At 43.1% G+C, this 10,884-nt stretch overlaps 1 protein-coding gene across 1 annotated transcript; it reads right to left on the bottom strand.

The window, feature by feature from the left end:
- Positions 1-656: 656 nt before the first annotated feature.
- Positions 657-10,818, bottom strand: LOC119362059 (E3 ubiquitin-protein ligase UPL3-like). The gene is made up of 17 exons (XM_037627230.1): positions 10,147-10,818; positions 8,610-8,720; positions 8,301-8,417; positions 8,044-8,211; positions 7,808-7,963; positions 6,898-7,137; positions 6,668-6,789; positions 5,162-6,572; positions 3,985-4,083; positions 2,362-3,879; positions 2,008-2,235; positions 1,823-1,927; positions 1,648-1,728; positions 1,502-1,570; positions 1,273-1,401; positions 1,071-1,190; positions 657-974 (listed from the first exon to the last, which is right to left on the bottom strand). Exons 1-17 carry the CDS (start codon positions 10,801-10,803, stop codon positions 909-911), a joined length of 5,397 nt encoding a protein of 1,798 aa, XP_037483127.1. The 5' UTR covers positions 10,804-10,818; the 3' UTR covers positions 657-908.
- Positions 10,819-10,884: the final 66 nt, after the last annotated feature.

The raw sequence follows: 10,884 nt of genomic DNA, 5'->3' as shown, positions 1-10,884 counted from the left end.
GCACACACCGAAGACCGAACGGCACACGCATCAGCATCAACCACACCCAAAAGACCACGCACTGGACGAACACAGCGACCATCAGGCTAACAGCTGCAAGCAGTTGTGCGCCGCGACACATGTTTGTAGGCGCCTAGGGCACCAGCTGCGGCCTTTATGATTTTATCTGGGACAGGTTGGGATTTGAACCGGAAGCACGGGCTGTGCAACACACACATCTTGAAAGTTGAACCTCAAAAAAAAAAAGGTAACAGACGCGAGACTGAAAACAAAAAAGGAACACTGAAAGATAAATACGAGACACAGTACTGAAAACCGGCAATACAAGACACAGCAGAAATCCCAAGGTGGCATAGATATAGGGATCATATGAGAACTTCTCTTTTAGAGAACGTCCCTCCCAATCAGGATGGCTTGTAGGTGTCGTGCAACAATCCACATTCCTTGATCGTGGTGACATGATGAATCTCATAAATTTCATGCACATGTTTAACACCAACTAGAAGTTGAAAATATCTTTAGCTTATACAATGACACTTAGGCATTTAGTTATTCAAAAGATGTGCACTAGTCGAGGACATAGCTTTCATTAGTGCCGGTAAACCTAGTAATCACGAGCACAAGTCACTCAAACTAGATAGAGTGCGATAATGAAGTATAACCAACGACCAAAAGAGTAATGTCTTCTTAGTCACTATAGAGATCAGTCGGAGAATATATACAACGAGTGCCCAGGAATACAAATAGAATGTTATAAGCACAGGCACCACAAGATCCGGGCTCTAAACCTTTCACAAAAGAAACGACTTAAAGCCTATGTTATACATGGCAATGAACAAACTAACTTTGAATAAAAACTGGTGCGCATTTACATGTGCACCAACATCTGTATGTTAGTTTTGAACCCACTATGAAAGATCAAACGACCCCTGGCCTTCGTTGATAGCATAAAGCAGCTTCTTGTGCATAACCTCCTGCAACAACGTTCCGACGACCATAGCAGAAGTCAGTTTCCAGGCAAGACGATACGGAAAGGTGGAACAAAAATTCATCAACCAAAAGAACCAAACCTTTGTCGAGTATGGCGGAAGTTTAAGATAGTTGGCACAAGTCATGACACTAGGCAGATCGTCATCTGCAGACTCTGCTGCTCCAGCTGCATTTGAAGTATTCGCCGCAGTCGAGGAGTGCTGGCCAAGATACAAAATGGAAAAGGCTTAAATAACATGAACGCAGAAATGATGTCATTCTGCATTGCTACAACAGGCTTACCTTCCTAACGATAGTCAGCTTAGGATTTAGGGAGGCTAAGCCACCAGGTGGAAGCCGAGGAGCACCAGTCACAAACTGGCAGAATGCATGTTGTTGCTCCGGAGTAAATTCCGTCATGATCTCAAGTAGCTGCAAACCAACAGCACAAACAATAAACTGAAGTTCCAAAAATCTGAAATAAAGCTGTGTGAAGAGATGTGCCCTTTTTAAAGATAAGGGATGTACTCACATTGACAATTGCTGGACTCTTCGAGGTATAACCATGATCAAACTTTATATGTTCGACCAGCGTCTCCGGCTGCATTACATGCATTTGCTCAGAACAAGTTAAGATAATAATTATAGAAGGGAGGAAGAAAGTTAAGAGGACATTACCTCCCAAAGTTCCCGTCGACCACAAATGAGATAGTCAAGCTCTTGAGGAGAAAATATTTGGAGTGATGATATATCAAATACCTGAAATAGAAAAATAAAAATATTTTAAGAGAAATGCAATAGCTAATTAACAATAATTGCCAGCAAATAAGATATCTTAGAAAAATGAGAAAACCTGATTAAATCCAGCTTTGAATGCTTCTACTTGGCGCATTATTCCAGCCTTAAGTGTAGCATCCACTACCAGCGAAATGTACTCTTCTAAGTTGTAAATGCAGACCTACAGGAAGTTAAAAATAACAATGAATAGTCAACAACAATATTAGAAGCAAAAGCTGAAGTAATGACAACATCACATACCACTGTATTTTCTTCACCTTCCTTCAGAACAAAATCTGGATAGCCCGGAAGAGTAAAATCTAAGCATAGGTCTTCAATAGGAGCACCACGAAAGCCCAATTCTTCTATCTGTTGACTATGACTAGAGCAGGACTCCAGATATCGCTTGCGTTCAACAAGAACTTGCAACTCTTGAAGTATTTTACCAAACTCAGCATCAAAAGATAGTATGTCGTACAAATCAAGTTCCTAGTAAAGCAAAATATTTTGGCATCAATACAGAAGACAGTAGAGAAAATAAAAAAAATACCAAGACTTGACAAGGTGGAAGGGGATATTGGAATGGATCTACTGCAAGCGGGTTTTCATGCTTACCTGTCCAAGTAGAAGCTTATAAAATGCTGTTGACAAAGGCAAATCAAGAAGCCTTCCATCTTGCAATGCTTTTGCCATGATTCGACCAACTAAGCGGAAATACTCAACAACTTTGAAGAATTTACTACCCTCTGAAGAAGCAGTACTAGGTGGCCAAGGCCGAGGGAACAAGCCAAGAGGTGCTTGTACCAAGTTCCTGCTATCAGCAGGTGAATGCGAATCAAGTTTTTTAGCTTCTAAAGAATCAGAATCAGATCTCCATAATCCCAAGCCAACCCTTTGCAGGTCATGACTTAAGAGGGTGTAGAACTCCAAAGTTGGACCAAGTCCAGTTCCCACTTCACCAAAGTATTCAACTTCAAGAACAGCCTTCTGATTGGAGAACATCTCCATTACTTTGGCAGCAGAATCCAGGATCCGGTTACGAGAAACACGAACTTTCTGGCGTTGCAATCTACCAATCCGGACTTCTCTTTCAGTCGCTGAGCTATTATTATCACCCTGTTGTTGCTGAAGACGATTCAATGCCCTAGATAACCCAAAAGCTGTGGAGTAGAAGTGTTGTCTTCTTGTTTCAAAAGGAAACAGAAATGGACAAGCTTTGGTCATCTGATAACACCAAGAAGGTAAACTACCACTGCAGAGTGCAAGAACATCCTGAATTTGCCGAGCAAGCTTTGGTGTCAACTTACTGCTGATAAACTCCTCTGAGGGTAACTTAGCTCCGGTGCCATATAACCCATCCAGGGTACCAACTTTTCCCTCTATAAAATCATCACAGGTTGCCTGTAGTCTCAGACGAGGAGATAGCTGATTCAATCCCTCCAATACACGCAATAGTGCTAAAATATTATAAGTTTGGGTCGATTTCTCAATATCACAAGGAAGTTCTCCTTGCAAAATGCTATCAAGAAGAGAAGTACATTGTTCTTGAGATGTAGCTCTGCAAAGTTCTGATTTGGACGATTTCAGCACTAAAGATGAACCTCTGGTTGATTCCCTATCCACTTCGTTATCAGCCTTTTGATATGTTATAGTGAACATATCACCCCAGAGACGGCTTCCATCATTGGGTAAATCAGAACCACCTAGCCTTTCCTCATCATCCTCATCATGAACTACTTGCTGTTGCATAGCTTGATATACGGTCAAATGCTTGCTAAGCTGCTTGCCGCCAGCTGTAAAAATCAATTTGTTCGAATGCTCATGTGCACTAGTTCCAAGTGGAAGGCCACGCCTATCCTGGCTACCTCTGATACCACGACTACCAACAGAAGCAAGCCCAGCCATGGCAGCTGCAGCAAACGACATCGCGCCCCGCGAACCAAGTGTGCTTGGATTTCTAAGTTCAACAGAACCTGCTCCCCTGCTACTAAAAGTATGTTTTATGCTGGAGCCAGATGAGGGTTGTGCCTGGTTATCACTTGCTATTGAGGCAATACTAGATCCATCAGCATCTGCCAGTTTTACATCATGAACACTCTCTGGAACACAGTCAGGAAGAGACCCACGTAGAACCTGGGGATTTTCAACAAAAATATGCAGTTTTCAGTCATGCCCACTAAAGCCACATTAACTTGCAGAGAAACAAAGCGAGCAATCAAAGTAATTTTGAAATACTACCTCATGATCATCATCTTCATCATCTGAAACATCATCATCGTCATCACCAAGCATCAAAGCATCATCAGCCTCAAAGGGAGATGCGCCCAGTTCTTCGTCCTGCATGTAGGAAACAGAATGTATCATGCACAATGAGCATAAATACAATAATAAAGTTTAACATTCACATGACATAGTGTACAAGAATTGGATCAGAACTTTGTTCAGGGATAAGGGAATTAGTGAAATAGTAGTCCAGTTTCCAACGCATAAGTGATCTATTTTGTTATACAGGTGAGTACTGGTAAGGGGTACTTGCAGCTAATTACATAGATATAATTAAATTGACAACTTAATTTATATATTCATCACTCAGTTAGGCAAGAAAAGCAGTATTGCATTCGGGCAAACTTTCAACAGTGAAATGAATCACATTGGTGAATATGCTCCCACTATCACAAGTTCTCAACTATGGAATGTGCCATTGCTGCTTGAGGTCCGTGCCACTCTCTCAACATATAATTATTGCATAGGATAAGGAACTGCAACAACCTTTAGGCACATTCAGTGATCGAGATAGTGGTGGGAGCACCAACCTTTCCCTACATCATTGGTTTTAGTTGGACAATGTCTTCATCAACTGAAGCATTGTAGACATGGTGAGACAATATGTACTCCCTAGATGGCATATCAAACTGCAGTTCAAAAGGCATTGTACTCTGTAGATCTAATTTTATGAAATTCACACATTGGTTCCACAATGAAATTCATGTTAAATAATACTCCCTCCGTCGCAAAATTCTTGTCTTAGATTTGTCTAAATACGGATGTATCAAGTCACATTTTAGTATTAGATACATCCATATCTGGACAAATCTAAGACAAGAATTTTGGGACGGAGGGAGTAATTTCATAACGGTATTAATCATGTCAATTCCCCTTAACAGTTGCACCTCAAATTATTAAATGAAAGGAGAGCAGATATAATCATGAAACGACGACGAAAAACAGTAGGAAGGTTGTTATAACGAAAATCAGCTTGGCAGCTGGGTAACTGCAGGGAGGCACTACCAAACAAAGAATATATAGTCAAGCATCTGTATCAAATTTTGGGGAACTAGCAAAAATTCAAGACGTACTAGAGGAAATATATATACTACAGATTATTAAGGAAATGAGTCCATAATGAACAACAAACCTCTGAGCTACTGTGACTGTGTGGTGGCTTCACTTCTGCATCTTTCTGTGAAGCAACTTTTCTGCGTGCCGCAGTCCTAGTATGTGGTCCTTTTGGTTCATCGGACGTCGACTTAACAACAGCTTTGCCTTTTCCCTTGGATGTGTTTCCGCTCCCCTCCTGAATATCCTTCTTAGTTGCAGAATCAGCATCAGCCAATGATTTCGACCTAGTTGAGGGCCGCCGGACAGATTGAGTTGACGAAGCCACTGGTGCTGTTGCACTAGGTGCCACAGATTCAGAATTCTTTCCAGATGATACTGCAGGATAAGATATTGACTCGCTACGCTGGATTCTAGGCCAAAGGAAATCTTCAACGGCTGCTAAACTTGCCAAGGGATCAATAAGAACTATATTGGATGAATAATCCTTGAGCGTTTTTTCACCTGTTGCTCGACACAGGCGCAACTTCAGGGGCTGGGATAGAGCACTTAATCCAGAGGATGGACGAGATCCTCCCAAACTGGACGTCCTTCCAGAATGGCTAATCACAACTGGGAACCGTTCCAGCGAAGACAACGCGCTTTGCAGTTTTTGAACTAAGAATGCCATTGGAGTTTGATTCCCTACCGCATCATTTGGAAGGGCAACATATATAAATGCTTTATATCGCCTGAGTGCCAGGTGACGCAACTTGGGTAGGTTTGCTTCGGACACCTTTTCCTTTCCAAAGGTTCCACAAGACAAATAGTTAAGCAATGCTGAGATAACTCCACTCCCAATAAACTCAAACGTGGAAACCCCATCCCCATTGCTAAGCTCAGACAATATTTTGTCTATGATGTCGTCTAACTGTTCCTCGACATTGCATAAGATATCAAAATCATCACCTCCCAGTGACTTTGATTTCCCCTTGGCTTTTGTTTTAACAGTGTCCGCAGTGGCATTTAATTTTGCACAGAGTGCCCGTAGCTTCAAAAGGTCATCAGTAACTGCAATATCACTTGAGCCGGGTTCAGAGGGGAAGTACTTATCTTTGAATGACTTCGCACGATCACTAACTGAAGCACGAATACTAGTATTTGGACCTTCTAGCGTGCTTGGTGGTGAATTGGCAATAGTAGTATGGGAACCCTTTGGTTCATCCAAGGAATTATTATCAGTATTCCCAGCACTGCTGCGCCGGCGGCTGCGTCTTGAACGTGAAGATGTACATATACCAGAATCAATATCCTTGTCCTGCTGTGGTACTTGAAAAAGCATTGGACTAGAGATTTCCTGGCATATAAGCGATTCTACAGCATGAACAACACCTTCCCTCACAAACATCTTCGAAAACGTCCCAGGGAGCTTTTCCATCAGAATGTCAGCTATCTGGAGAGCGGGAACCAACACATGTGGATCTTTCCAAGCTAAGATGCCAGCTAAGAAGCTGCAAAGGTCAATATCAGGTTAGATGGAACCAGAGGTACACGAGTACATGTATAACAGTAAGCAAGAATGGCATCTGAAGTTTCGTATTAGCACCTGGATATGTTTGTTGTGCCATGGAGAATTTCGATCATTTCCGCTGAGCTGTAATACATTAATTTAGCAATGACAGATAAGCATTTATGACGTATTGGTCCATTTACACTGGAGCCATACACCTGCAAGGGATAGAGTGTATCCAAATAATGTCTCAGATAACAGGATTTCAATAATGTTATCGTCAACAACCAACATCAACTGATACGCCAGCAAACCATGGGACTGACCTGTGTCATGGTAGGTAATATGTCCATGCCAAATTGCTGGAGAAGTTCAGGCTGATCACGCAATAACTTCTCCCGACCCGAGACTTTAATATCTGTTGAACCAGACTCGCCTTGCTTGCTAGAACCAGGTTTCTTTACAGAAGAGCCTTTCATAAAAACATGGGAATGCGCTGGTAAAGAAATGGTTCCATCAGGAAGAGGAGGAAGCAATTCGTCGGCAAGGTTCACAATTTCATACATCTGTGTGACACAACAAAGAACATTAGCATATGAAAACAAGCTGCAAACTACCATAGAACTACTACAGGGAACTCTTGGCTTTTGATAAATTAAAAAGAAAAATGGAGCAAGTAATATGGTATGATGTCGAGATTATTAAGGTTAACAAACAGTGGCTGGGCGTCATATAGGCGGTCACCTACCGCCAGTCTAGCGCATCTCTAAACCTTGATCAAGATCAATACTATCATTGTGAATTTCATTATAACTGGAGAAAGAAAATCGGGTAGAAAACAGAGAGGTCTATGAACCAAGAGTTCCAAGACAAACCCTAATCCAATTTACCACATTGTTTGCTCACTGTTATAGCTTGCTGGACTGCACAAACAGCACGAGCACGGGAAACATTTGGCAAATTATTATACACAGAATAAGTATCCAGCATGCAACTTTCTTCCAAATTTTGAATATTCTGTTGTGTGATATTAATTTCAGTTTACCAAACAAACCTGAACTGAATGCACACTTGAGTGAATTTAAGATTGAAAAAAAAAGTATCACTCAAAAAGCTTCATCGGCTAAGTCAGATAAAACAACCACCGAACAGAGTCATCAACCGATGGCATTCAAATAAAACAGTAAGTAGCTGTAATATATAATATAGATATAGCCCTCATAAAGCAATAATCACCTGATCAGCTGGCCTAGTGGGGGATACAGTTGTACCAGCAACCAAACCAGAACCTGAAAGGATATCTTTAAGTGTGCCGCTAATTCCATGGAGGAGGAGTGTTTTAGCTGCCAATGAAGATCCACTTGCACATATTGACAGAACACGAATTACTCCCTTCAAGGATATATGAGCCAGAGTTAGCAAAGTTGCGTAAATACTAAATAATACAGTAAATAAGTGAAATAGAAGCATACTGTATATGTTAATGTACTCAGTGATGCTTGTCCCGCTGAGTTGCTAACAGCTATTAAGCTAGCAGCTTGTGCAACCAATCCATAATTGCACAATTGATCCAATTTCTCTGGGGATGAAGCAAACGATTCTGCTATACGAGTCAGGCAAACGGAAGCATGTTCCAGCACCTGGAATAAATTGATACAGATAATCAGCATCTCAGAATAGATGGTATCATGGCATAATCAGGGTATCCAAATACAGACAACAAGCATACTTTTGCATCATGGTAGTTCAGAAGATTTGTTAGCAGTGGAACCGCTTCCATTACAAAATCTGAGGCGTCTGAAGGAAGCTTCCTACACATATTGGCAGCTGTAGATAACGCAACTCTCTGTATACATTCCACCAAAAAAACAACTGTGAGTAGTAATAAAAATGTAGTACAGTATGTGTGCAACAAAAAGATAAAGTGATATTACAAATTAGTATGTCCCAATTTCTAAATGGTGCAAAAAAATAACGCAAGTATTGAGAATGTTATGTCTAAATGCTGGAAAAACATAAAAGTATTTAGAAAAATTACTTGAACACCGGTGGAGAAGAAGTCAAGATACGATAGCACTGCCATTAGCGCGCCAGCCCTCAAGCAGGCAGTTGGATGCTCCTGGGATATCTTCTTGAGTGCTTGTAAGGACTAAAATACCCAGAAAAGGCATAAGAAAATATTAGTACCACATCAAGATCTATCAATGATAGATTCTTCCTGCAGCATATTTTAAACGACAAAACAAAACAAGGAAAGTGGCTAATCTAAAGTACCACAGAAGCAATACAATATCAAAATCTAAGAAAGTAATTCAGATGTCGTAGGTGATAAAGCTAATAGTGGTAGATACTACTCAATAACATATTGTGGAGCAGCAAACTAGATTCAATTGCACAAAGGGTTACAAAGGAATTCAAACAGATGCTATCAAGTTAATTCACATTGTTTTGAATTAGACCCAAGAAAAGTAGAAGTATAATATCCATATAAGATGGGAAGGCAGAGAAGAAACACAGCCAGAAACCGGTTACATGAATCTTAGCATCTGATTTCCAACCAACTTCTTAGTATTTCAGATGGATCATTACAGTAGCACATACACAGGCGTGAAATCAGACCCTGAGCTAGAAATATTTCAGATGAAAAACATGTTCAAATAGTTAGCTTAGTCATGCACAAATAGGTGATTTGGCACAGCAAAACCATGTTAAATGGCACCCAGGTGCTCGGCAGGAGCACCACCATGATCAGGACTAGAAAGTCTTCTAAGGGGCAGATGAGATCCTTAGATGGATTTGCGTTCGCTGGTGAGGATTTGGAGCCCGAGTCCTCCTGCGGCAGCAGAGGAAGGGAAGACATCTCCATGCCCACAAGCTCCCTAAGGCTTTAAGGCATCACGTGCATTGGGACATGCTTTCATCTAACTATTTTTTCTTTCATGTGTCTCCTATCCTCAGCTTCTTCCTCCCAGAGTGACCAGTGACTAGACCCTTGGCAGGCCCCAAGGCTACTAAGGTATCACTTTCTGCCTAACTCTCTAGATATTTCTTGTGACATCATTAAATGGTGAGCTACTGAACTAGGCAATATTTGGTACTTGCCAAGTGAACAATCAAACAAGCTATTTCAAATATATAGTTCCTTCAAAATTGATTATACACAATATTTCAAACTTAATATTAACTGAGGCTAACTTACAATTACCACATCTGTACAGGTCACCGAAACTTGAGTCAGAAACATAACATAGAAAGCATACAGTGGAACTTCTCAAGTATGGGCACAACGCCAACAAAAATCATGTTTGTAACCTTCTCACTCATGTTTGTTTTAGCACTAAAATGGGAAAAAAACCACAGCTACACAAAAGGCAAACTACTCATGAGCAAGTCCAAATGACCTGCAACACTAAAAGGAAACTCGTGTAATGTAGGTTAAGGCTCTATGGATAATCATGCATAATACAGTACACAAGAATGGTTCACTAAGCATTGATCTGGATCAGGCAACATGATAAAGAAGCAGCATGTACTATATATAAACCAAGCAAGCGATGCAACAGAGCAGTGCTCACCTGCTCAGCAAGGTCCATATATTCAATGGTGAGAAGCCGGGCGCAGAAGCATGCCACGGCGCCATAGTGCACAACGGCAGAGCAGGACGACGGAAGCACGTCGCAGAGGTGGGTCAGGGCCCGCGCGGCGAGCAGCATGATGTCGGGGTTGCTCTCATGGTTGAGCAGCCCGACCAGAACAGGCACGAACGAGTCCACTGAGAAGCCCGCGAGGGTGTCCTCCGTGCCGATGGACAGCATCTCGCAGAGCTGCGTGAGTGCCTCAACCTGGCGCCCCTCCTCCCCGTCGGCGCGGAGACCCGCGAGCATGCTCTTCATCCGCGCGCCGTTCGGCCCAGACATGGACGACGAGGAGGCAGCCGCGGCGGCGGCCGAGAGCGCGGACGACGGCAGCATGTCGTCCAGGCCGGCGCCGAGCTTCCTGAGCAGCCCCTGCAGGGCGCTGCTGGCGGAGGTGAGGCCGTGGGGGAAGGCCCCGTGGCCCTCGTCGTCGTCGTCCATGCCGTCGAAGCTGAGGCCCAGCATCCGCTCGGCCTCGCGCACGCGGGAGCTCTCCGAGGGCTCCTGCTGCTCCTTGCCCTTGTCGGCGTTGGAGGCGCGGCCGCCGCGGCGGCGGGGCGGGGGGTTGTTGCCGCCGCCGTCGGCCGGGAAGTCCATCGGGGGCTGCGGGGCGGGCGGGGAGAGGAGGACGGAGCGGCGGGCGCGGGGCGCGGGGTGTGCGGGCGCGGCGGGGGCGGG

The sequence above is a fragment of the Triticum dicoccoides genome, chromosome 2B (assembly GCF_002162155.2).
Source record: "Triticum dicoccoides isolate Atlit2015 ecotype Zavitan chromosome 2B, WEW_v2.0, whole genome shotgun sequence".
Classification (NCBI taxonomy): Eukaryota; Viridiplantae; Streptophyta; class Magnoliopsida; order Poales; family Poaceae; genus Triticum; species Triticum dicoccoides.
This window is presented reverse-complemented; position numbering and strand designations above follow the sequence as displayed.

Bases quoted from the DNA above. Each gene is read 5' to 3' on its own strand.
- LOC119362059 (XM_037627230.1), bottom strand. From the start codon at position 10,803: ATGGACTTCCCGGCCGACGGCGGCGGCAACAACCCCCCGCCCCGCCGC. The intron at 7,964-8,043 runs GTATGCTTCTAT...ATATCCTTGAAG, and splicing joins TGAGTACATTAACATATACA to GGAGTAATTCGTGTTCTGTC. The intron at 3,880-3,984 runs GTAGTATTTCAA...GAAAATCCCCAG, and splicing joins ATGAAGATGATGATCATGAG to GTTCTACGTGGGTCTCTTCC.